The 27,999-nt window shown below is 37.8% G+C and overlaps 1 protein-coding gene across 1 annotated transcript in view; it reads right to left on the reverse strand.

Moving 5' to 3' along the window:
* Positions 1-27,999, reverse strand: part of LOC306945154 (uncharacterized protein C8orf34 homolog) — a gene marked incomplete at both ends in the record, with an annotated part of 151,548 nt that overhangs the window by 104,024 nt on the left and 19,525 nt on the right. The window contains 3 exons of the mRNA XM_079533859.1: positions 5,906-6,034; positions 12,123-12,254; positions 13,217-13,364. Coding sequence (XP_079389985.1) covers positions 5,906-6,034; positions 12,123-12,254; positions 13,217-13,364 — 409 coding nt within the window. The remainder of the gene's footprint in view (positions 1-5,905; positions 6,035-12,122; positions 12,255-13,216; positions 13,365-27,999) is intronic.

Here is a 27,999-nt window from a genome sequence, read left to right on the forward strand (position 1 = left end):
TAGAAGGAGAAAATCTCTACAGAATATTGATGACTAGTTTGGTGGTTCAACTAAAAGAACGCATTTAGGACTACATGCACTTATCACATGTAAGTCATTGTTAACAGACTGCAGCGTATTTAGTGTGTATGACTAAAAAAAAAAAGTTAAAGTATTATGTCCTAAAACAATGCCACCTGAAAGAGGTGATTGATAAAAGTCAAGTTACATGTCATGCAAGTTGTATTTATGGTTCAATCAGCATCAGAAATACCTGGTTTCAATAGGAAAATTTAGAGGTCTTTGATAGATGTTAGCAGTATTCCATTCAAGTAAATTTTCTATAACCAATCTGTACATCATTAATGAACTTCTATAGTGTAGAAGTGAACTAGTGAGAACCCATTTTAATGTGTTTCAGAGACTGCTAAATACACGGAAGTAGTTCATGGTGTATATCCATCATCTCACATCCCACATACAGGTTCATCCAGAAACAGAATATATTTTGGTATTTTTTTTAACAATATTCTAATCATTTTTTTAAAACTAGTTGTACCTTTATTGTTAGGATTTTGATTCTTGCTGCTTATCCTTACACATTTCTCCTTCTAAGGCTATTATGGACATAAACAGCAACTAATTCTGGTATTATGAGAAGTATCAGCTGGAGGTACACTGGAGGGATTCAGAGCTCTTTCATTCTTAAAGATACTCAAAAGGCCTCTGGACATGCTCCTGGTAAACTGGTGCTAAGCATCCCTGCTTGAGCAGGAGGCTGGATCAATAACATCCAGAGGTCTTCTCTTCCAATCTCAACCAGTCTGCAGTTCTATGATTCCTCATGGTACCCTTACAACAATATTTCCTACCGGACTGCAGTTGGCTTTCTGATTTACTGATTGTTTATTAACTGATTATTCCCCCTCTAAATTAAGAGATAAAGAATACTATTTTTTTTTTTCTGTTGGTTATAGCTAAACATCATTATTTCTGGGATTCCCTCAAGCAGAATTAGATACTACCCTTTTTCTGACCTTAGAATGTCTGCCAAGTTCAAAGCAAGATAAATTTGCTTCTTGCCCTCTAATTTCTAGTATACACTTGGACTCAGCAAGAATCCATACATTAATAAAACGTTGGTTAATTCTGATAAATGCCTATTTGCAACTATGAAAACATATCCTATCTCAAAGTAGAATACATTAAGCATCATCAAATGCTGTTACTATGTGCAAACTAAAATGTACAATATGTACACATTTTCATTATGTACTCCAATTGTTCATACAAAAGATGTAAAGGTTTTCACAAAGCAGTCAGACACATCTACTTTGAAGCAAGCTCTTACTGATTTAATCCTTATTTTCTTCCAGTTATAACACACAATTCACTGTTTTCCATCTTTGTTTATGTACCTTTCTAACCTTGGAAGACTAAGGATTAAGACAGGTCTATTTATGAGCAAGAGCCTTAGCTATGCAGGAGATTTTAACTCTATTTAATAGGAAAAAAGGCCAGAAATGGAAATAGAAGAGTATATATCTTATAAAACTTCTTCTTAATGATCTGCAGAGGAAGAAGGATAGTTACAGTAAAGACTGATCTCTTGATTAAAGAAAATGAAATACGCATAAGGGAAATGCAGTATATACCTGTATGCCGTTTCGTTAACCAAAGACTCTCCTAAATAATTAACTTGATAGTACAAAATGCACCCCCATAACACACAGGTCATTGGAGAAGCAAGCAAAATCCAGATTTTCCAAATGGGTTGATGCTGGGAGGAAGAGATTAAAAGTGGAAGATTGGCAAGGAAGAGGGGAGAGGTGATGAGGACAGAAGTCCTGCAAGGAGGACTGTAAATATGTTCAAGCGATTTTGCAGCTAGGAATATGCAAAATCTGTAGAGTAGCACTGTGGAAAAATACATATATTATAGCTACTGCTGTTTGTCCTCCATGTGTTTCACAAGTATAGCATCTCTGTATAGATAATGTAGGTGTTTGGTAGAGTTGGAAGTACTTTACCAGGCACACTTGAACTACCTGCTTGGTAAACAGAAGATCAAAACAGTGAAGATTGCAGCGCGGTGATAAACCCTTGATAAACAGGCATACACTGCAGGCCAGGTATCCTTTTGCATGGATCAAGACTAAAACTGCCTGTGATTCTCCCGCATGTCTGCCTCTGCCCAAGTATTGCTTGGGGATACCCTCAGTTGGAGAAACAACAAAAATAAATTTACTCTGCACTTCAGCCATGGGTTTGTGGCTTTCCTGTTGTCCTTCTGTGCTGACTCACAGTTGACCAAAAGAAGATGTATATTTGAGTCACCAAGTTCCTATGCATATAGACTGTAACAATGGCAATATTATCTTCCAGTCTTTCAACGTATCTTTAGCATTAGGTGTGAATTCACTGTTGTGGGTTTTTCTGGATGTACTGGAACACAAAATTACTCATATGTTGTCTTGACAGGACTTAGGAGGATGTACATTTTTTGTGAAATGTACAGGTTTCTCTCAAAGCTGAGATTTAACAATAAATAAAGCAATCTAAACTAGAGTTTAATTCATAGCCTGTGTCAGTTGTATAGGAGACAATGAAGTCTGTAGAGTCCAAGAATACACTATAAGTTCAAAGCATTTCTTTAAAACATGAAATGAATTCCAGAACTTGATGGAAAAAATCATTTCACTTCACACATTCAACTTCATGTGGCGCTTTTCCCTGTTAAAAGTACTGAAGAATTAAATGTGTTGTAAAAAGCCATTGATAGTATGTTGTGATCCATTTGCACACTCAACTAGTTATTTATTGAGCCCACTCCACTGCCTGCCACATACTGCTTGGAAACATGGTTCGTATCTAATGTATCATTAGATTTACAGACTTTATGGACATGCCAGTAACAATCCAAAGCATTGAGTTAGCATGCGCAAAGCAAGCAGTAACACTGAAGAAAATAGCTGTAGAAACCTCTCCCAGCTCTTAAAAAATTCACCATAAGGGATAATTGAGCCCAGAGCAGGATGAGTTTCACATCTTTAACTTTTAATGCTCTAGATACGTCTCTTCATTGAATCCTTCGGAGATATTTGCTAAATGTAATTTCAGTTCCCCTTACAGAAACCATAAGATCAGATTCATTTTAAAAATTATCTCTCTTCTTTTTTTCCAAAAATTTCATGTATTTCATTTTGAATCTTTATTTTGTATCATCCTAATATGGAAGAAATCACAGCACAGAGCAGAGTTATTTCCTGAAATGACGTGAAAATGAGAAGCACAGATATTGAAAACAGGACACATAGTTGAGAATTAATCTGACACAAGTGTTTAAATGATACAGCCAAACAGCCTAAAGTGAAAATGAATAACAACTTATCAAAGAACAAAAATAAATTCACAAGAAAAGGTACTATAAATACATTAGGAGAGGAGGACAAAGTATAATGCAGAACTACTACATCAAAGATAAGGGAAACAAATAATGGATGATACAAAGAAATCTCAATATTTAATACTTCCACTGCTTCAATCCTTACAATAAAAGATCGTAGTCACAGGTTCCTAATGATAGTGATTCTAAGATGGGTGAATTACAGGCCAGATGAGGGAAAGCTGAAAGATATTTTGGTAGTTCAGATACATTCAAGTTGGCAGAATCTTGTGATGTTCATGCTAGAGTACCTACCAAACTAGCCAAAGAAATCCCAGAACTATTACCAACTGTCTTTCAGGAATCGAGGACAGGAAAGGGGGAACACCACATCTTTATTTAGAAAACAAAAAGGAAAGAAGAGGAATTACTAACCAGCCAGCCTACAGGCGATAGCAGCAAAAATATTTGACAAAATTGTTAAATTAACAGTTTATGGACCTCTAATGGACAGGGAAGGTGATAAGAACCAGCTGACACGAATTACTCAAGAACAAGTCATGCCAAATCAACCTAAGTGCTTTCTCAACTTGGAAACTTGCCTAGTGGATAAGAGGAAGAAGTAGTAAAATACTTAAGCTATTATAAGACTTTTTTGCTATCCTAGATGATAGTCAAATCAGAGAATTACATTCTAGGTGTAATCACTGCTAGGTAGATAACATCTGGTGGGAAAAAATGCACTTACTGAGTAGCTTTCAAGGGCTGGTTGTCAGATCTGAAATGGAATCATGAAGTAGTCTGAAAATATTTCCAGTAATGATCTGGATGAAGAAACAGAAAGTACATTCATGAAAGTGAACGTTACATCAGGTTGCAAGTGAATTAAAGCACTCTGGGGGGGTAAGACGAAAAGTCTGCATTACCTTGGCAAATCATCAGAAAACATCAAGTACTAGCAAGAATTAATGAAGAATGTATCATCTGTGAAATAACTACAAAAATCTGATTCCAACAATATTGACCAGGTTTATTCACCTCCAGCCCAAGTACAGGACTCTGAAGAGGTGCAGCATTAGAAAACTCCTGCTACAAAACTCTTTGGGAAAAAAAGAGGCACAGAATGCTGCTAACTATATGTTAGATATGAGAAAGCAGAAGTTGATTAGAAGCTACACAACACTCAGAAGGAAAGACAAAAGATGTAGGACTGAGACGGGATTTATATTTTATTACTGAATTCTCATGTCTGATCACATTGTATTTCTGGACAGTAAATAAATAACCCTCTATGAAACTGAAAACAAGTTGTTTCTGAATCTGAGTTATCTGTGTTACTCCTGGTTACAAGGACAAAGGTTTGAAATTGCCAGACACATCACAGTAATACTGTCAAGCAATGGTGGGGCTGCAAATCAGAGACCAAGTCAGGAAAAGTTTCAGCTCCTTAGAGGAGAAAATGCAGACAGAGTAGGTAATGGGAAATGTATTTGAAGAGTCCTGTAACTATACTACTCCAGTTAATATAAATAGGAAAAATTCTCAAACTATAATTCATGTGATCAAGCTAAAGCACGAGCGGGAGAGGGCATTTGGGCAAGCTAGTTTTAGTTATGACCCACAATAGAAAAAAAAATTCTCAAAATTATTTACAAGACAGATTTTCTATTTTTCATTCATCTCTTCTTCTTGACATCACCTGCAATTTCTTCACTGAATCAAGAAGTGACAGGGATAAAACTTAATGAAAGAAGAAGCTAAGTAGTTGTCATTCAAATGTCTCCTAGATCACAGCTCCCAGATCATATCATACATAGTTCTCATGCACCTTAGCAGAGTACATTTCACACTTTGATAATTGCTAGCAGGGTTTGCTTCCATCAAGGTACTTCAACCTAGCATCTTATTTCAGAGCTATTCCTTCTATGGGCATGCTATTTGTAAACATTGCTTCTGTTTCACTATGTCTCTTGAGGGATAATCCTTAGGTTCTTGTTGATGAAGCCATAGGTTACCAAGTTTCTGAGTATTTATTTAAACTACCCGAAACGCTTCTGAAAATTGTAAGGAACTAATTAGGATCAAGGCCGTGAAACACCGTTTTTCAATAACAGGTCTGATCTCCATCTCCAATGCGTTTAAGGTTTCACAAACGGTTATCCTATCTGTTAACCTCTACAAGAGTAGCTGCTGCATGTACACTGCTGTACAGCAGTACACTGCCGCATTTTCCTGCCATTTTCCTTAAAACAGGTTCTTGTGTTTTATCTCTTTATGAGCTAATTCAACTCACTAAGCTGGCAGAAATTAAAGGCAAAAACAACCAAAAAAAGAAAAAAAGGTGAAGGGGAAGTAGTTTCAGGAAGTAGGAAAGCTGCTAAATTGCCTTAGACATTCTGCAAACCTCCTCAACCAGAATCCAACTGCAAATGTGAGTGAACTTACTCTTAATAGGATAGGAGATCACCTTCTTGATATATACTTCCAGATTACAATTTAGGCTGCATGGTTACATTAAAAAACTAAAATCAATCAACTTACTGCGAGAAAGATTCTCAAGGGCTTTTCCAAGTTTTTTGCTCTCTTGAAGAATATGATTTAGCTCATCAAAATCATGGTTCTCCGGTTTTGTCCTCCAATCCCACTTAGGATGCTCTATTGACCTTGGCACTAAATATACACAGATATATACATGAAGTTTAGATTTGGTAGTTCAGACTCCTACACGAAAAAAAAAATAGCTGTACAATGTGTTTACAAGCTCAAGAATCTTGAGTGGAAACTGTTTAACTTTCCTCTTACTTAACAGCTGGAAATATTTTCTTTGGTCAACGTGAAATAAAAGTGAAAACACCTGTGAGCAAATACATACCCTGGATGACTATGACTGAATTAATTGGCAATCAGCAATAACTAATGCTAATAATTAAAAAATAATAAAAATTCTGAAACTTACAGAAAATAAACTTAGTCTTTAGGAAATTCAGTCCAAAACTCAGTTTTCTACATGTTAATTACCACTGAAACCTTTGACTAAAATTCAAAATAAGTTTTTCAGCTGAACTTTTAGAAATGAGAACAAAAAGAATGTCTCTGGATCTACTGACTTCTGAACTAAAAGCAATTGTCGGGTTGTTTCCAAACACAGCATTGCTATGCTGAGAAGCACACACACTGCTGTGAAGATGATTACGTTTAGTTCACATTCACAACAGAAAGAACCAGCTGCATTTATCAGTGGTTGATCGCTACTCCCCTAAGAATAACTTCAAAAACAGAGCGCACAAAGATACATTCAATGCCTGCTGGCCAGCTTTGAAATATTAATTTTCAATTTTGATAGCTGTTCACTAATTTATGATTACAAACATCATTTTCATTAAACACTACAAAGAAAACTTGCAGTCTCCTAAAGACCATGTGAAAAAAACACCAAAGGTATCTCATGATCATTGGCAATTTCAAAGTGTTTTTATAATGGTATGGGGAAATTTATCTCAGACGTTAAGCTTTGGTAGCTAGTACAAAATGTTTTAAATAACTGATGCCATTCAAATTTGCCTTAGTGCTACCCGCTCTCTGGATGTATACAGAATGTGCTCCACTCTGGATCAACTCCACAAGGTAAAGTTGAGGTTAAGCCAAATGCCAGGTAAGGAAACGGCACAATGTCCCCCAGATGTCACAAAAATAAAATATTTTTTTTAAAATATGATTCTATCTCCCATAGGCATACATGAAATTATCTATAAACTGGACATCTACATAGAGTCTGAAAACCCAGGGTTTATTCTGATCTGTAATTCCCGCTCAGGAACCTTGTTAAGTCTTACAGATACTAATACATTAGACTGCAATTACAGACATTCTCAAAGAGAGAAGACATAGAAAAAACAGACCATGAGGAAAGAAACACAGGAAATCTCGAGAAGGAGAAGGAGAAGAGAGAGGAAAGTTGGCGTGAAAAATGTCAGCCTCATTCTCCTTTGTGTTCAAAGAGTCACGTATTTCTGAAAAGGAATTCTGAGAAAGGGAATTAATGAAATATGGTCATTTCTAGTAACAAATAGAGGCCTTAATGTACTAGGCCTGTTAGATGGCAGCTTACAGTTTTTGTTACTACTTTCAAAAGCTAATTCTTTACTTCCCGTTTTAGAAGGGATCATGCACATTAGAATTCATGTAAATTTTTGTGTGATCAAAATTTTCCTCTATTCATACATAACTTCAACTAAGTAGCACAATTTCAGTGTTTCTCATTTTTCTTTATTTTGCAGAAAACAAAATGTTACTTCTAGTATTTTTTTCTAAATTTTCTGTAGTTCTGTTAACACCAAATAGAAATATCTAGTAAACTTTCACAGAAATTCTACAAGTTATCTCCATTTTTACTCCTTAGGTTCACACGGAGATCCTATGCACTTTAATTGCCTGCTTTTTCCCCATCACCCTTCACTGTACCAACAACATATTCTATAGCATCACTTACTAACCTACTACCATATTGACAGATTTTTCTTTCCATTTACAACACTACAACAAACTCACTGTAGCACAGAAACCTCACATTACCACCGAAATACAATGGAGAACAATTTCATATTGTAAAAGCATGAACAAAGATATCCAAGCGTTAGAGCTTCCAGGCTGCAAGAAATTGCAACAGGTTGGAATATGCTATCACTTCATCTTCTAATTAATCAAATTTTTCAAAATCCATAAGGGCAGAATTTTTTGAGAAACAATATAATTTCTAAATAAAATCTGTCATGAGATCCACAAGAGGTGCTGAAAGAAACAAAAACCATTTCCACTCAACAGCTGTGAAGCTTCTAAGGATCAGCAGTCGTTTGGTATGTGGACGACCTGCATCAGGAACAGGAGAGTTTCAAGACTTTTGCCTTGGATAGAGTGAATCAGTTCCTAGTTTGGTGTGGTCTCCAGTTTCAGAGAAATGCCCTACAATCACCAGAATCTTCGACTGTTCTGCATCTCCCTAGATGGATACTGGGAAAGCAGTCAAAAACCTAGCAGAAATTTTCTCTGTTGGTTAGCACAGTCTGTATATTAATGAACCATTGTCAGTACTTCAGTGAAAATGTATCCAAAACAGACACATTACGGAACACTTCTGTTTCATTAACTTACTTTATTAAGACAAAACTGAGGAAGAAGACAGCAGAATTAAAAATTTCTATTACTTGTAGAAGACATTTCTTTTTACCTACTTACTCATCCAAGACATGATTGAATACTAAAATTAAAACCTCCTTTGTTACATTATGTGACAAGCATCTCTCCTTTCAAGACTCATGTTCTGCTAAATGCTTTGAAAATGTGAACTTGTACCATTCCAACAACAGGATCAACAAAAACAGCCTTTTCAAAGCAGATGGCTTTATGTGAAGCATGCAGAACCACATAAACACTATAATGACCCTTCCCTGAGATCGTTTGAAATGCATGTTTTCCTCTACAAAGTTTCTGAACTTGAAACTCAACTGAAATTGAATTTCAGTTTTCAAATTCAAATTCAGCTGAAATTCAACTGAAGTTGAAATATTTCATTTCATATGTATCTCATTTCACATTTATCAAAATCCATTCATTACATTCCAACTTTCTTCCTTTAATATACTTACTCATTCCTCAAATTCATGTCAGTAATTTTAAATCTTTCATCACATCACCTGCCTCAACTCATTTGCATCGAGACATTTATATACTTACTCTTGAGATTATTTGATTATCATGTAGAAGATCCATGACATCTACTCATAGCATTTGTGGAGAAATATTTAGCTTTTCCCTATCTCTTTCCCTTTTCCCATCTCATCTTAGGAGACAGCACAAACATGCTTCCCTGTATTTCTGCTTTTCTGGTGTTGTCCTCCATTCACCTCCTCCCCACATACAAATCCCCCAACAAATGCACATCAACAACAGATTCATTTCTAAGTTTGCTATAATTTCTGTCATATCAGCTGACCATTTTCGTTGTAGTAGGTGACCAGTATTGTTTCGGTATTGTTTTTTCCTACACATACTTGTATTTTCAAAGCATAATTTCCAGATGAAATTTGACTAGTTGCTCATTAAATCCTCCATTAAATCCCCCCATGGGAAAGTTATACCTATCACAAGGCACCAGGCCACATATTCATGCACACAACTGCTCATTGTAGGAAAAAAGCCCTTCCTAGACTAGGAGCTACATTTCATTAACACACTGTATACTACTCTCACATCCCAAAGAACAAAAATGCAGATATTACTGAACATAAAATTGCTCAGGCATTGAAATCTCGCAAGATCTTTCAGATTACAGTTCTTACAATATCTGGATACTAGAAGGCTAAGAGCATAAAGGCCTGTAGTACTAGACAGAAAATTGGCAATTAGGAATATATAACACCAGCAGAAACCTGAAAGAGAACAGTGAGCTGAAGTAGAGGGAAAGAATGACTTATGAACAGATTTAACACGAAGCTGGCAAAGACATCAACTTACTTTGCCTAACAGTAGTTGACTGGATAGCAAGAAGTCTCTTTCACTAACTACTTAGAAACTTCAAAATTGATTATTCTTCAAATACTGGATGTGATCATCCAGATATTTCATTGAACAGGCACTCACACGCACACACACAGCCTAGCTTCAAACCTCTTCCCTTGCCAGACAACAACAGAAGCCCAGGCATATTTTTGCAAACAAGCATTCAGATTGCTATGGCACCAAAGTTCCCATTTGTGTGTTTGTTTCAGGTGTGACAGAGATAGCTGACAGCCAGAAAGAACTGGAAGAACCTTTCTAGTAAAAAAGAAAGTTGAAAGCTTAAGAAAGAGAGATCTGTGCAAGAATAACATCAACTCTGAATTCAACATCAGCTTTGCAGAAAGAAACGATATTCTCTAATTAACTAAATATCATCTCCTGATGATATTTCCAAAGATTACCATGAACTGCGCACTCAGTACATTTGCAGCCTGGAAGGTCAACTACATCCTGGGTTGCACCAAAAGAGGCAAGAGAGGTGAATATCCTCCTGTACTCTGCTCTCATAAGGCCCCATTTGGAGTACTGAGTCCAGGCTTGGGGCCTGAGCACAAGAAAGATGTGGTGCTTCTGGAGCAGGTTAAAAGGAGAGCCATGAAGATGATGAGAGGGCTGGAGCACCTCTTCTATGAAAGGAGGCTGAGAGAGCTGGACTTGTTTTGTCCGGGGAAGAGAAGGCCCTAGGGAGATCTCACTGTAGCCTTCCAGTATTAAATGGGAGCTTATAAACAGAAGGGAGATCAACTTCTCACATGGACAGATAGTGATAGAACAAGGGGGGTACAGTTTTAAAATAAAATGGGGAGATTTAGACTATATATTAAAAGAAATTTTTTTACTCAGAGAGTGGTAAGACACTGGAACAGGGCTGTCTAGAGAAGCTGTGGGTACCCCACCATTAGAGGTCTTCAAAGCCAGGTTGGATGGGGCCCTGGGTAGCCTTATCTAGAGGCTGGGAATCCTGCCCATGACAGGGTGTTGGAACTAGACAGTCTTTAAGGTCTCTTCCAATCCAAGTCATTCTATGACTCTATTATTTCATCAAGTTAAAAGTTCTGGATCATTTGAAAAAGACAGTCCTTAGACAAAAGTTCTGAAACAGAGTATGTTACAAGTGATGGATTCCGTTTAATTTTGGGCTGATTTTATTTGGGGAGGGGAAGGTATGTTGTAAGGTGTGTTTTTGTAGGGAAAGTGAGGAGATGGCTGAGGGGTTTTCTGGTATTTTACACAAATCTGAAAGCAAAACTTAGCTTTCAATAGGCCCCCATATTATTTCTTAGTTAAAGTCCTTACTACCTCTTTGAAGAGCTTTTGGAAAAAAAAAAAAAAAGCAACTTACAGTGACACCAAAAACGTCTTAAATTACAAGCTGAAGATGCATTACAGGTGGCAAGTCTGGATAGAGTAATGAATTGCTGCTGAACATGCTTGCTTTCCACTGATCCAAGTGATTGAAGGAGCACAGAGTGCTCACTAATTTTGGCATAAATCCAGAAAAAAAGGTCACTATTAATTTGTTTGTTGGCAGAAAATAAGAGAAGCAAGATATCACAAGAAGGCACATTGCTGAAACTACCCTCTGCGATAGCACTTAAAATGCAATTCAAATGCACAAAAAAATTAATGATGTGCTTAACATATTTAAAAAGTCACACAGATATATTTGCAGTGGTAATTTAAAGAAGGACAGAAGTACACTCTTGGCCATTGCTTCTATAAACTGTTGTTACCCTGCAAAGACTGTCGATTATTAGTGACTGTCCACTTCTTGAATATCTGTTTACCTTTGATTTTGACATTCTGTGGTCACTGGGATATTTTCCATTAAGTCAACTGAATTCTAGACTTCCACATCTTGCTCTTCAGAGGAAAACCAGCAAGCTTTCTATTACTAAATACATTTACCATTTGGGACACTTCATTAAACTCAAAGATACTTAAAAGTTTTGGACATGATAAATAAAAAAACTATAAAAAGCGAAAATAAAATATAATTTTGAAGCTAGATGAAAATATAGGATATAATTATAAATTCATAATGCATATGAAAGTGAAACTCTGCTAATATGTCTCTCTAGTCATTTCAACTGCTCACAGTTTGCTTTCCTTTCTAAACCTAATGTAAAGAAAAACCTAATGAGATGAAACTCAGACTATGAGTTTAGAAATGTGCACAAGCTTATAATATAGTAAACCTTACATGACTTGGACTCCGGTGACGGTGGAGAGATATTGGATACGGCAAGGTCACTCTTTGACTTTTTAGGCTTCTTTGCATTTACCTGCCAAGGCTTATCATAACTTCTCAAATCTCTCCTTGTTCCTTTATTTTCTGTTTGAAGAATAAAATCCAGCAATTATAATCTTCACAGGGTCATTTTCCGAAGACACCATAAACAATTAATTCAGAAATTCCCAGTCTTATCAATGGAAATCACAGACAGTTCTTTTAGCACTACTTTTCCTGATTTTTGCTAATTTCCATATATTTTTTTGTTTTCCTAAACACTAAAACTGAGAAATTCCTTAACGTCCTTTTATTTCAAAACATACTTTTCTTTTTTTTTTATGAAGAGGTCATTAACCTCTGTATCATAACATTTAACAGTCTTATGTCTAAAATGTTAAAATTGATATAAATAGTTAATTTTCAGGAAGTTGACTACAAACAACTGCTGGAGATCATTTATAGTCTGAAACAGATAACCAGTCAATTTTTACATGCAAAACCAACATTTTCAGAAATGCTTTGGAATCACAAATTATTATTATTTTAAATCTAAAATCAGAAATTATCTGCAGTGGAGGTCACAAAGTTGTAACAGCATATTGAATGTTAGAATGATGGCTTGTTAAAAATGACTGTAGTAAAACAAAACAAACCACCAAAAAAAAAAAAAATCCAACAAAATCCAACACCTCTCAGTATTAAAAGAGAGGTTATAAACAGGAAGGAGACTGAGTTTTTACACAGGTAAATAGTGGTAACACAATGAGGAATGGTTTTAAACTAAAAGAGAAGCATTCAGGGCTAGCTTGGATGGACCTGATCTACTGGGTTTGGAACAGGATGTTTGTTAAGGTCCCTTCCAACCCTGACGTTCTATAATTCATTCTGTGATTCTACTAGCTCTGTCTATGCACATTAAATTCTGTTTCTCACGAACAAACAGGATTCGTATGCTCAAAAGCACAGAGTAGCACTTCCACAGTAAATACACAAGCATCCAAGAAACAACCCACGAAAACTGTGGGAAGATATTAGTGTAGCCCTTCCCATCTTACAGAACATACCTGATGCTTCACTCTCTGCCCAAAGGGCGGCAGAGCCAGACAGTGTTCTCTGAAGCTGACCACGGTTGCCTTGTTTAGACTGAAGATGATCAATTAAAAATGGGATTGGCTGGTCAGGTGTCTCTGTTATCAGCTTGGTCATCAACTCCTTTAGAAAATTTAGAGAAAACAATAAAAAAAATAAAATTAGAGGAATACTGTACATAATCTTATACTTAGTGACATAAAGAACCATTAATAAAAAGCTTCCTTTCAGCTTTTAAATAAACAGCTTTTTTCAAGCTTAGCTTGAAGACAAACCAGTCTTCAAACTAATACTATTATTTGCCCAAAGAAGTGTTAACATCTGAAATTATCTCCATCTTTTTATCACTACTTATCTGATATAATTTACACAAATCAACCGGACTCCTGCTACATGATAGAATTTACTCAGAGAGAACCTGAGTTCTCTCAAGCTTTCAGAGCCAGCACCATTTCAGAGCAGTGAGTAGCTCTTCTCTGACCACATAGCCAGGTTTCCTCTGAATGGAAGTCAGTACATCAGGAAAGCTGGCTTACAAGTCACATGTAACAGTGAATATGCATTCACATATGTGAACTCCGAGGTCCAAACAAACAGAGAAAGCTATTTTTAAAAGTCCTCCAAAACTTATTATGCAATAAAAATATTGCATAGCCACAAGCAATTATGTTATCACACTGTTGCAGACATGGATACAAAACCCAATCTCCCATGTATTTATTGACACTTTCTTATTGTTGCTGTACACAATGGCCTCAAATCATTGCACAAGGAGAAGCAGCCTCTTTATTGTTCAAGATCTTTCCTGGCTTCTTACATATATAAGGAATTTAGAAGGAAGATGTGGTACTGTATTGGCTTGCATCTTGAATGGAAATCAATTAGCAAGTGTAGGCCAATATATCATACCAACCTACAATAAAACCAGGACAAAAACAGAAATAAAAATTAGGCTATTAAGAACAAAATGATCAAGTTACTGAGAGCATTACAAAGCTGCAACAGCTCATCCAAAGAAGCTGTGGATGCTCCATTTGAAGAGTTTAAAGCTGAGTTGGATGGGGCCTAGAGAAACCCAACCTCGTGAAAGATCATCCTATTCACAGACTAGATAATCTTCAAGGATTTCTTCCGACTCAAAATCATTCTGATTCTCTAATCTACCCTCAAGCACAAATCTTACCAAAACTTCCATACGCTTAAGTTTCTATATTTTTCACACATCATTTGATGAATAATTTTCTTCAAATACCAGTAGTCACTTGATATTAAAATCAACTGTGTTGGAAGAAGACAATTTTAGAATGACTGTAACAAAATTCCTATTATTCTTCAAGAGGTTATTTGGATAATACCTTTATAATGTACTTCAATGTTTCATTAGCCCTTAAGTGATCAGGCAGTTGGACTTAATAACCTTTGTAAGTCACTTCCAACTGGTCTATATTATTCTACTTACTTGTAAATAAAAGTAATAGTATGCAATACTTGGACTATAACTTACTGTCTTACAATGCTTTCTGTTTTTTTTTTAATTCAAGTAGTGATATAAAAATTATGTGTAAGTGAAAAATTAAAAAGAAACAAGCTTTCCATTTCAGAAAGAGAAATTAAGTTTCAGAAAACAAAACAGTGTGATTTACAACAACCATGCATAGGGAACAAAAATGTATAACCCCATCTAGACTATCTTTCGCCAATGTAGGAAAATCCTTCTAACACACATCATACAAGAAAAATCCAGAAGTTGGAATAATTCATCTTTTTGTTGCTTAGCAACAGTAACAGCAAACCTTCTTTTTTTCCCTGTCAAAATGCAAAATTAGGGACAAGTGGAAAGATGCAATTTTATGCTTGTAATGGACCACAACAGCAATAGGAATTCCACTGCAGAGGATTCTATTTCCAAAGAAAAAGTGTCAATCTGTAACCTCTAAGATGCAATTTCAATCATTTATTTGAATTGTGGTCTGAAAAATTAATTTTTCTACTGTAGACTAATAAAAACTAAATAAGAACTGAGAGACATGCATTGATACTAATTTTCTTTAGAGATGTGTGGGTGTTGATAATACACTACAAAATTAAATATAACTTGAAAAAAGATAAGAAGAGATCTACACATCAATATATGACCCATGCTACTTGATTGTTGCTATTGCTAACCTACTTTTTATAGGGAAAAAAAAAAGTCTTTAAAAAAGAAAAAACAAAAACATTTAATAAATTAAAACTGAGATATAACAATGAAACTTAAAAACACAGTTGCACAGAAAGGTGATATGACATCAGCTACTACTCAGGACCAGTTTTTTATTCACTGTTACACTGAAAAAGGGAACTCAGTGATCTACAGATCAGTGGCGCCCCAGAGCATCATCAGCTAATCAGAGCCATTCTGCGACAGCAATCTCAATAATCACAGAATTGTAGGGGTTGAAAGGGACCTCCAGAGATTATCAAGCCCAACTCCCTTGCCAAAGCAGGTTCCCTACACCGGATCGCACAGGTAGGCATCCAGGCAGGTCTTGAACATCTCCAGAGAAGGAGACTCCACCACCTCCCTGGGCAGCCTGTTCCAGTGCTCCGTCACCCTCACTGTAAAGAAGTTCCTTCGCACATTTGTGCGGAACTTCTTATGCTGCAGTTTCCGGCCATTTCCCCTTGTCCTGTCTCCACTCACCATTGAAAAGAGTCCGGCCTCGCCATTCTGCCTCCCACACCTTAGATGCTTATAGACCTGGATCAGGTCCCCTCTCAGTCTTCTTTTCTCAAGGCTGAACTGACCCAGTTCACTCAGCCTTTCCTCATAGGAGAGATGCTCCAGGCCCTTCACCATCTTTGTGGCCCTCCGCTGGACTCTTTCCAAGAGATCCCTGTCTTTTTTGTACTGGGGAGCCCAGAACTGGACGCAGTACTCCAGATGAGGCCTCACCAGGGCAGAGTAGAGAGGGAGGATCACCTCCCTCTACCTGCTGGCCACGCTCTTTTTAATGCACCCCAGGATGCCATTGGCCTTTTTGGCCACAAAGGCACACTGCTGGCTGCCAACCTGTCGTCCACCAGGACACCCAGGCCCCTCTCTGCAGAGCTCCTCTCCAGCAGCTCATCCCCCAACCTGTACTGGTGCATGCAATTATTCCTCCCCAGATGCAAGACTCTACACTTGCTTTTGTTAAGCCTCATCCAGTTTCTTACTGCCCAGCTCTCCAGCCTGTCCAGGTCTCACTGAATGGCAGCACAGCCTTCAGGCGTGTCAGCCAATCCTCCCAACTTCGTATCATCAGCAAACTTGCTGAGGGTGGCCACTATCCCCTCATCAAGGTCATTGATGAAGATGTTGAACAAGACTGGACCCAGCACCGACCCCTGAGGAACACCGCTGGTTACAGGCCTCCAACCGGACTCTGCACCGCCAACGACTAATAAGATTAAAAGACCTTTAGGTAGAGGTTATTTTTATCTAGCTGGAGTCACAAATTAATTGAGCCAATATTATACACAAGAAGGAAAAAAAAAGTTTTTTCTTTATGAGGAATTCTCATAAAATGAAATTAGTATACAATTCCAAAACATTATGCTACTTTACATGATGTCAAAGCACCTAGCTCCACTCACCCAGGCTCCAACCTATGCTGTTGATGCCCATGACAATTATAAAGATGAGACTCTTGTCATCCCTAGCAAGTAGGCAGTTAACAGGAAATAGGTTATTCGCCTGTCTTTGGTTGTTTGGTTAAGACACAGCAGGGAGGGAAAGCAAAAACTTCACAAAGCCAATAACCGTACTTAGCACTCCACTCACGTTTTAGGTAAAAACCCTGTTTTATTCTCCAGTTAAGTGTATACTATAGTTAAGGAAAGCCTACTGTAAAGATATTCTCACTATAGCACCATTTCCTATTAAAAGAGAAACTGTCTTAAACTTCCATTTGAACTATCCGAAGCTCAGTTGATGCTCTCATTTGTTGTTCAAACAACAGCCTAATAGACAGCAAATGTACTCCATAGTACTCTAAATATACTCTTACAAGTTTGAAATAGTTCAAAAACAATGTCAGAGATGGCAAAAGTATTAAATGAAAAACTGAAGTGTACAAGTTACAAAAATAAAGCTCCTTTCTTGATAGCAGCAGTCTGATCTGACTCACAATATGTTAAGTAGAGAAAAAACCAAAAAAATAAGAAAACAGACCAACTATTCTCAATGAAGCCGCCTCTGCACTAACAGTAGAATAAAAATGGCACAAGATAACTAAAGCTGGGATTCATTTCTTATGAAAAATTCAAGAGAGAAGTTTTGACTATGCATGAAAAAAGCACTGCAAAATGTTTACATGCCTCTAAAAATATTAATTACGTTTTTTGCCTTTTTTCCCAATTTCACCTAATTCAAAAAACAAAAGGGTTGACTGTCTTTACAGTATGTCTTTCCATGTACATTGTATCTTAATGATAGTGAATAAAAAGTTATAACAGACTGCATCTCCAGTCTGCCAGATGAACTCATCACACATCATCTTTTCCTCCTATCTTATTTCCACTGCTACAACTTCTCACTCCGTGTCTTTTTCTACATCTTTTTGCCCTCTCTATCAGTGGCAGTCCCTCAGACTTCCCCCTCCAGCTGCCTAACAGGTGAAGAAGCATGTCCAAAGGTCAGTATGTATTAATTCCCTTTGGAGTCGCAGGAGATGCACAGAAAAGAGGTGAAAGGGAACTTGCAAGACTACTACAGATCCCCAACAAGGCTGGTGAAGGGCTTGGAGAATATGCCCTATGAGGAGAGACTGAAGGAATGGGGGCTGTTCAGTCTGGGGAAAAGGAGGCTGAGGGGAGACCTTACTGCTCTCTTCCAATATCTGAAAGGTGCTTACAGTGAGAGCGGGGTTGGTTTCTTCTCACCGGTGACAGGACAAGGGGAAATTACATCAAGTTGCACCAGGGTAAACTTAGGTTGGATATCAGGAAAAACTTCTTTACAGAAAGGATTGTTAAACACTGGAATAGGCTCCCCAGGGAGTTGGTTGAGTCACCATCCCTGGATGTGTTCAAAATCCATTTGGATGTGGTGCTCAGGGATGTGATTTAGCAGAGGGCTGTTAGAGTTAGGGTAGGTTGGTTAGGTTGAGGTTGGTCTTGATAAGAATTTTAAGGTCTTTTCCAACACGAGCAATGCTATGATTCTAACAATTGGATAAATAAGTTCATTTCTGCTGCTTTCTCACTGAATTGCCCCAAGTTAGGTTCTGTCCCACCCAGAATGCACCCTTAGTGGAGGGAGGGAAGGAAAAAAAAAAAAAAGGGGGCAGAAAGGTGAAATAAGCTCCAGTATAATTCACGTTATCATTAATTTTAGTAAACTACATTGCTAGACTGCTAACTGTAAGAAGTTATCGATATTTCCAAAACAGAGATTCATGCACACATTAATAACAGTGTGAAAGATCCTGCGGAGGGAGGAGTAGTGCAGGAGGGAGTCACAGGAGTGAACTACAAAAAAGAAAAACACCTGTATGTCAGGACATAACTAGTGACTGAATATATTAATTCTTTATGAAGAGAATAATTGTTCACTGTTGTGCTGTCCTGAGGTCCTCTACTTGTTATTCAACATAGCCTCAAAATTCAATTTCCCTGTGACTGTCCATGCACCTAATACAAATTAAACAGTCTTCATAGTCTATTAATCACAGCCCCAATTACATAAAAGCTCTAATTAGCTGTGTCTAAACGTACCTACCAGGTTATAAAGTTAATTAAGAGACATTCCATCTTACCTAGTAATTGATAACAGTAAGTAGACAACAATCACAGGTTTTAACTATATAGACACCTACAGAGTATGGTAGAGCATGCACAGATTTTGGCAGTACTAAGTTCTCACTTCATGTTTTAAATCAAATGCTTAAAGTTGGCAGAGTAAATTACCCTCAAAAGATGCCTGTTCTCTCTCTTCTGACCAAATAAAAAGACAAGAAGGCTCAGCTTAAAATACAAGGTTTGGAGAGTGTTCAGTTCAAAATCAAATAATTACATTATTAATTAAATACAGTAGTATTCACATAGTTGTCAGTCATTGAAGAAGCCAAGGGAGTCCAGAGAGCTGCTCAGCTAACCAGACAGTGTATGGCTACTTATGATAAGAATTGCTCTTCAGGCTCCACTGACTATTGACTGCATTGCCCACAACAGAGCTCAGACACCTAAAAGACAGGCAGATATCTACATGTAGGTTTGGAAGTCACTTCATTAGGCTTAAGTGAACACAAACTCTAAAACCAAGCGAAAACCTAATTTTAATAGAGGCTTTTAGTGATTGACACATTTGTTCCCTAGAATCTCTTTCTGATTTGTGCACTAACAACCGGAGAAAGGTTTTTCCAGGATATTTACTTGGAATTGATTTTAAAAATCTTCAACCAGTTCTTTGTTTATCCAAAATGACTCATCTTGGCCACTTCAGTCCTAGGTATATCTAATGTCACAAATCTGCATTACACACTATGGCACATGATGAAATACAACTGGAACAGAAAGTGTTAAGCTGGTATCACAGCCCTCAACTGGTGCAAACAAATTTCCCCCAAAGGTGTTACTGGGAAGGAAAACTGCAATATGGACAAGTGAAGTAGGTAACATTCTCAGAATTCAGGAAGTCTTGGACAGCCTTGGATTTAGATATCTACGTATCAAGCTGCTTTATTCATATGTCAAATCAAGTCCTGATATACAAATTTGTTAAAGTATTAGTTCATATAATGAGAAAAAGAAGAGAGATTCAGAAAACAAACATCACCAAATAACTTAAAGTCCTCCTTAGACACACAACTATTAGTTACCTTTACCAATTCAACACTAAAAGATCAATTTCTGGGACTGTTACTAATCATACATATGGAGAGCCTCTGGAGAGCAAAACAGAGAGAATATTGCATCCACTACAAACCCACAAACCCGCAAATCATACAGTCAGTTCCTTGAGTTGGATGAACTAGTGCTGTCTGATACAAATCCAACTCATGCACATAATGGCCAATAAAATACACATCACTGATCCTACTGATGCAGAAACAAAAAACCTTTAGCATATATGAGCTCCTGTAGACAGTTCTGAAGTTCCCCTGAGTAATATCATAATAGTTTACCAAAACCACTGCAAATGTGCATGTGCAATATCTATCTGAAATTCTTACTTTATTTTTCCCTTTGAGAATTTCTTTTACTTATCTTATTCTTCACATTTCAAATATCTTTGTCCCTAATCAATTCTATCACTTTCAACCCCACAAAATAGCTTCAAATACATTTACACTTTGGCTTTATTTCTGAAAGTTTCCCTCTCAATCATTCTAGACAAGAATGCTGTTTACAGGGAGGTAACCAGTACTAGGTTACTCCAAAACATTAACTACTTCACAGCAGCAGAACAAAAGTTAAAGGTATCATCTCTTACATACCACATGGCAACAGTGTCACCTTTTCTCCCCTAGTTTTCAAATCACAACAATTTTCAATAATAGCTTATATTTTTTTTCACAGCCCTCTATCTCTGCATAACAATCTCACACTTGTGGAAGCTTACCGTATCATTATCTGGACTCAGCAAGGATTTATCAAACAAGGGTAGTTCCTATTGCAGTAGACATACTGTCAGGTTTATCTCAAGTGTAATTCAGAAATATTCATCAGTTTCCACCCACTCTATCAATCAGACAAAACACTTCATGATTCAACCAAGAGAAAATAAAAACCCCTGGTTGTCTGAAAGGCTTGAAGGATGTGTACTGAGAGGAATACACACAGATAAGAGCTAGGAAAGAGTACTGCAACCTGGCTGATTTCCTTAAATTACAGCACTAATTACAACTGACTGCACACTCCTGCCTTTCGTAACACTCAGTTACGAGTTATAGTTGACTTTCTCCGATCAACTGAAGAAATCTTACCCCAATTTCAAGGAGTAAGGTGAAGTTATATCTTCTTTAGTGTTCAATGATTCTGTAACTGTTAAAAAAATTATATTTCCAGCTTAAGCTTCACTGACTGTTCACACCTACCTAGACCATTTTTTTTTTTTAATTATTATTTTTTGAGGGAGGTGATACTAGGAATTAAAACACTAGATATTTTCATGGCTGTCTCAGGTCAAACCCCATCCAGAAACTAAGCATCCAGCACCATTTACTCATTCCTTTACCTACAGAACGATGGAGGGAACTGGAAGAACAAAAGCAAGAAAAACTTGTGGGTCAAGATAAAGACAGTTTACCCCTTAGTTTCTACTGCTGAGCATGACATTATACATTGTGGAATATCCCTTTAGCCAGCTCAGGTCAGCTATTCTTAGTGTTCTTTCCCAGTTTCTTACCTACTCCATCTCATACACCCAGAGGGCAGAGCAGAGAGCAGAGACAGCCCCAATGCTGTACCAGCACCAGTCAGCAACTGCTACAGCATCAGCGTGCTACAACCACTGCTTCAGTCAAAAGTCTGAAACAGAGCACCACACGGTCTGCCGTAAAGAAAATCAACTCCATCCCAGCCAGGCCCAGTACAGTTCCACACAGTAATGGTTATTAAGAGTTTATAACTGAAGATTAGACAAAGGCAGTAATTGAAAAAAAAAAAAAAAAAGAAAAAAAGAATGGTACATTAAGAGACTGAATTGGAAAAGGGTTTAGGCTTAGATCATTTTGATGCATGGGAAGTAAATAACTATAAAGTCAGGTGCATGCATAAAATGCTTTCGTGAACTAGGTCAGTGCTTTAGGACTGAAGAATTTTAAGCATTTCCTACCTTCCAGAAGCCTACCCCCCAAACTTAGGTCTGCTTTAGAATTTATCTATGCAAACATTTTGAAAAATCAATAAAGTAATGCAACTACCAACCACATGTTGGCTGCTTTTCTCTTTTTCTTTTGTTTTGTTTTAAACTGTATTACTTATTCCAGTAAAGTTTAAAAAAATGCAAATGTATGTTTTAAAATTAAATCACACATCGGATATGCCGCTGATAAATTATTAAAAAAAAAAAAAAAATCATCTGAAACACATGCATCCCATTTATCACTTCTAATGCAATTTTCTGGTTCTTATTTTCAATATTCAGGGGAATTAAACTGATTGATTCACCAGTGCTTAAAGAAAATTAGTATGCAGGACATGACTTATTACTTTTTTCCAGTGAGAATCTCATTATAATGTCTACTCACGATACCAGAAATGTGACATTGACAAACTTGGTCTAAAAATTAAGAGTTCCAATTTCATATTATTTAAAATCCTAGTTCTCAATACAGCTACTCTTAAATTTTTCCGGCAGAAGTACCACCAAAGTCCAGAGTCGGGCAACAGCATAAAGCTAGTAAAAGTCAACCCAACCTCTGGGCAAGGCACATGCCAATCCCATTCAATGCCCAAACCATGTGAGAGGTAAATTGACTTGTTTCCTACATTAAAATATTTTCGCAATATGAAAGCCCCTGTAATACAGTACATTCTCTTTGCAAGGGGGCGGGGGCTGGAAGAGCTCTGAGTACAGAACCACTTTCTTTGCTCTGTGAACAACTGTTTATATGGGTTGACAGCGACAGGACAAGAGGGAACGGTCCACAAAAGCACCACAATGATCATCTAGTTTCAACTCTCTGCTACGTGCAGGGTCACCAACCACCAGACCAGGCTGCCCAGAGCCACATCCAGCCTGGCCTTGAATGCCTCCAGGGATGGGGCATCCACAACCTCCTTGGGCAACCTGTTCCAGTGCGTCACCACCTTCTGAGTGAAGAACTTCCTCCTAATATCTAACCTGAACATCCCCTGTCTCAGTTTAAAACCAATCCCTCTTGTCCTATCACTATCCACCCTTGTAAACAGCCACTCCTCCTCCTGCTTATATGCTCCCTTCAAGTATTTATATATCCTCTCAAGTGTATATTCATGAATGTATTCATAATATGCAATCCAAATCCCACATAAAACATACAAGAATAATTCCTTCTGTTTGTCAATGACATTTATTTGCTGTAAAATTACTTTGACACATATTTGATATTACAGGCTGCAACGTATCTTAGAGTAACAAATGCGCATAGTCCATGAATTTTCCATGTAAGCCACTCCTCAAGTCAATATACTTTACACATTTTAAAAAATATGGCTCTTCATATATGTGAAATATTGACCTTCAAAACGAACAATTTTCTCCACTTCATATTTCATCATTTTAAAAACTTGTTAAAATTTCGCTAGCAGTATAACAAAACTGGTGAGGAACAGTCACATCAGAAAGGCCTGATATTTCACTTGGACCATTTCCTTTGTGAATAACAGTATTGGAATAAAGAAAAAGCGACAATGTGGCATTTATGACATTTACATATCATCTGTCAGTGTTGAAAATTTTGCTTAAAAAGAGATTTTCTATGAGTTTTGGAGGTTTTTTTAAATCATTTTTATTTTAAAAGCTACTAACTGTATGCAAACCCCCAGCACTCAAGGCAGAACACCAGCACTGGGTAGAACCTTCCACTCTTCCAAAGATTTCCTGAATAAATTATTGTATGTTAATGGCACATACCACCAGGGGAATATCTCACTGGAAATTGTTTTGCAGTCACCCATCCAGTAATGAAGAAGGAAAGAAAAAACACACAGGATTATTGGGTGAGTTCTGAATGTGTGTATCAGAACCCTGCACTATAGGATGCACCTGCAAGTGCTGTGGGAGCTGGCTGATGTGACTGGGTGGACACTCTACATAGCATGTACTCAATTGTAGCAACTGTAAGGAATGCAGAAAGGCTAAAGAAAGGAAAAACGCTGATCCTATCTTCAAGAAGGAGGACCCAGGGAACTCGTTCTTCAGCTTCACCTCAATCCCTAACATGGTAATGAAATAACTAATCCTGAAATTCATTTCCAGGCACATGAAAGAGAACAAAATCATCCAGAATAGTTAGGATGAATTCAGTCAAGAAAAAGTCATGGCTGACCAAACTGATAAGCTTTTATAATGAAATGGCCAGCTTGATAGATGAGCAGAGACAAGTCAATATTGTCTTCCTGGACTTCAGAAAGGTCTTCGACGTTGTCCTCCATAAGACTGTCAGAAAGAAGCTGAAGTATGAGCTGGATGAACAGACAGTAAGGTAGATCAAAAACTGGCTGAACAGACAAGCCTAGAGGATCATAGTCAGTAGTGGAAAGTCTAGTTGGAGGCCAGTAATAAGCACAGTACCCCAGGGATCATTACTAGATCCAGTCCCATTTAACATTTGAATAGTCTGGACAATAGGGTACACTGTAGTCTCAATACGTGGATTTGAGGATGACGTGAAACTAAGGGGAGTGGCTAATTTACCAAATGACCATGCTTTCATCCAGAGCAATACTGACAGGTTGGGTTGACAAGGATTTTAAAAACATAAAAAAGGAAAAAATGTCCTGCACCTAGGGAGGAACACAGGTGGAAAGCGGCTCTGCATATAAAGACATGGAAGTACTGGTAGACAGCAGGTTAAACAGGTGTCAGCAGTGTGTCCTTGCTGTTATGAAGGCTGAATGTATTTTTGGCTGCATTAGGCAAGGTATCACCAGCAGGTTGAAGGAGGTGATCTTTCCCCTCTATTGAGCATTGGTGAGGCCACGCCTGGAGTGATGTGTCCAGTTCTAGCCACCCCAATACAAGAGAAACATGGACACACTAGGGAGAATCCAGCAAAGGCCACAGAAGTGATAGAGGAACAGGAGCACGTCTCCTATGAGAAAAAGCTGAGAGCTAGGACTGCTCAGTGTGTAGAAAAGGAAGCTCATGGGGACCTCAAACACATTTGAAGGGAGAATGTCAAGAAAACAGAGCCAGGCTCTTTGCCCCCTAGAGAAGGGCTTTTTATAAGAGCATGTAGCAATAGTACAAGGAATTGTACTAGAACTTGCAGTTCGAGAAAAATAAATTATGGTTTGATCACAATGCTCAAATTTCAGTGTTCCATTTCAGCCCTCTTAGGCCATCTTGAGGATGTCACCCAATTCATGCTTCCAACACAAGCTGAAATCACATCAATTGCAGTAATTAGGTTGCGCCTTTAATATATAAAGTTTTGAAATTATTCATTAAACCAATCATACACTGCCTATAAATTTAAAATTAAAAATAATGTTTGTGCACTTACATATCCACTTTATTTAATCAGTGTGCTTATAATAAATTTATTTCTGAAGTTTAAGCACAACCTAATGGATAATTTTTATCTAATGGGTTTGGAATTTTTTTTTTGGACCACGGCTTATTAGAGGCGAGTGAATTAATCTTTCTAATTTTCAGTTAAATCATTTAAAATTAAAGTTTTTATTACCAGATTTCAGATAATAATTTTAAGACTTCCAGGCTTATAAATGATTGTACTAGGAACGGTATGGACCAATAAAAGATTACAGAATCAAAACAAAGAGTTAAGAAAAACTTAGCTATCCAAAGCTAAAATTGGATCTTGACAATTTCTGCAGTACTGATAACATTAGTATGACTTGAAAATACTCCAGGTACATAAACTGAAAGCGAACCTTTGTAATCTAATGTATCTTCAGAATACACTTATTTTATCCAAACACCTCAGGATCAAACAAAGCCAATCACAGGGAAGTGACCAGAATCCAAGATTGCTTTTTCAAGATAGCTGCCTGAATAACTATGCTACAGTCTGCCAACACTCTCCTGCAAGGAGATTCAAGTCTGATCTACAGGCTGAACAGGACACTGAACAGAGGATCTCACAGCCTCCAAGCAAGTGAAAAACAGAAGGATTCTCTGACCACTTCTGACTGTACTGTAAACTCAAAAAGCAAGTATTGATCAGCATTTTTTTTAAATGACAGCAGATCCTAATCTTCTAAAGAGCGCTTTGAAAATAAATAATAAAAAATATTTTAAAAGAAATCCACATAAAAACACAAACCCTAAGAAAAAAGCTTTTTTGCCTTCATAGAAAGCTTCAACTCATCCTTTCACACAAATACAGTGATATAGGGTAGAATGCTATGAATTATAATGAAAATAAAAACTGTGAGTAGATAGTGTTAGATTGTGTGGATTATAGGTGGAAAGTACCTTTGAGTTTTAGATTAGCAAGAACAAAGCCTGTACTTGGCCTGCATACAAAGTTGTGGCAAGCAGCCTCAGATGTAGGAAGGAGAGGTGATAAAGTGTAGTGCATTGATGCGAAAAAGTTTTGGAGGCAGTAGGGTGAGCAGCAGAGGTCCCTCCCACAAGCAGAGCCCAGCACTGCCCCATGCCAGAAAAGAGCCAGCTCCAGGTGCTCCAAAAGGGACCTGCTGCTGCCAGACATGAGCCACAAGTGATGCTGGATGTGCTCTGTGAGAGAAACAGCCCTGCAGCCAAGGACAGTGCAGAAGGAGGGCCAGAGGTGGTCCAGAGGTGGAGTAGAAGTTCCCTGCAGCTCAGGAGAGGCCCACTGAGCTCCACACACAGCCATGGAGGAGCCCATGGGGCAGTAGTGGATGCGGCTGAAAAAGCCACAGCTCATGAAGAACCCCCACCAGAGCAGGTCCCAGGACGGAGCTCCAGCCTGCAGAGAGGAGCCAACCTTGGCCAGAAGAAATGGGGGAAGCTGCTATCCATGGAGACCCACACAGCCCTGAAACGTGGGCCCTGTGGTACGGACCCATGTTGGAGCAGTACTTGAAGAGCTGCAGCCTGTGGAAAGCCCATGTGAGATCAGCTGGGGAAGAATGGCATCCCATGGGAGGGACCCACATGGAGCAGGAGCACAGAGTGACTGTGGAGGAGCAGCAGAGACAAAATGTTATGGAGTGACCACAGCTCCCGCTCCCCAATCCCCTGTACTGCTCAGGGAGAGAAGGTAGAAGAGAGTGGATGGGTGGAATGGCTTTTTTTGTTTGTGTTTAGTTCTCACTTCTCTATCCTGTTTGTGGAGTTTCTGGATCATCATACAAGTACTAGCAACATAGTATTAGGGTTTAACAGCGTCCCTGACCAATCAAGGACGCCACAGACATTTCTCCATTTTGTTATTAAAAGCACATCCTTTTTTGAATGACACCCTCCATGACCGCTGCATTGCTGTCCTTCTCAAGACCTGCTTGTTATCACATAACTGCAATCACAGAAGCATGAATGCTATGGCATATTTTTAAGTTATTGCCACTCGCACAAAAAAAGCTGCATTGCATTCAGACATTAAAGCCTTATTTTCAGTGGAGCTCTGACCTGATGATAATTCCACTATAAGAAGTTTGCCTAGAAACTGCCAACTGAATGTCTTTCACATGTGTTCTACAAGTACCACTGCATTTATACAACACCTACTTTACTAAAGGTCTATAAAAAGATAAATACCAAATAATGCTTAAATTTTGCTTTCCAGTTGTATAGCCAAAGTTATCAGCTATTTCTATGCATTAAAACAATTTTATTTTTAATCTTGACCAAGAACATTTAAATAATTCACAGAGAAGTTTGAGCCAACAAGTACAGCAAGAAAAGATGGAGAATGGACTTACTAGGGTCCTGGATTGCAAAGTTAAAACACAGATGTGATCATACCAAATTCTGCTGTCAACATAGCTTGACCCCAATGTCAACAGATGCTCCGTGCTGCTCAGAACTTCCTTAAATTATGTCATGTGGAGTATTACCAACTCTTGTTGGTTATTGTTGGTAATAGTCAGTCCAATGACAAGTTTTGTTTATAGACTTTGAATAGATGAATATCTA

This window comes from Tetrao urogallus, assembly GCF_951394365.1.
Source record: "Tetrao urogallus genome assembly, chromosome: 3".
Taxonomy (NCBI): Eukaryota; Metazoa; Chordata; class Aves; order Galliformes; family Phasianidae; genus Tetrao; species Tetrao urogallus.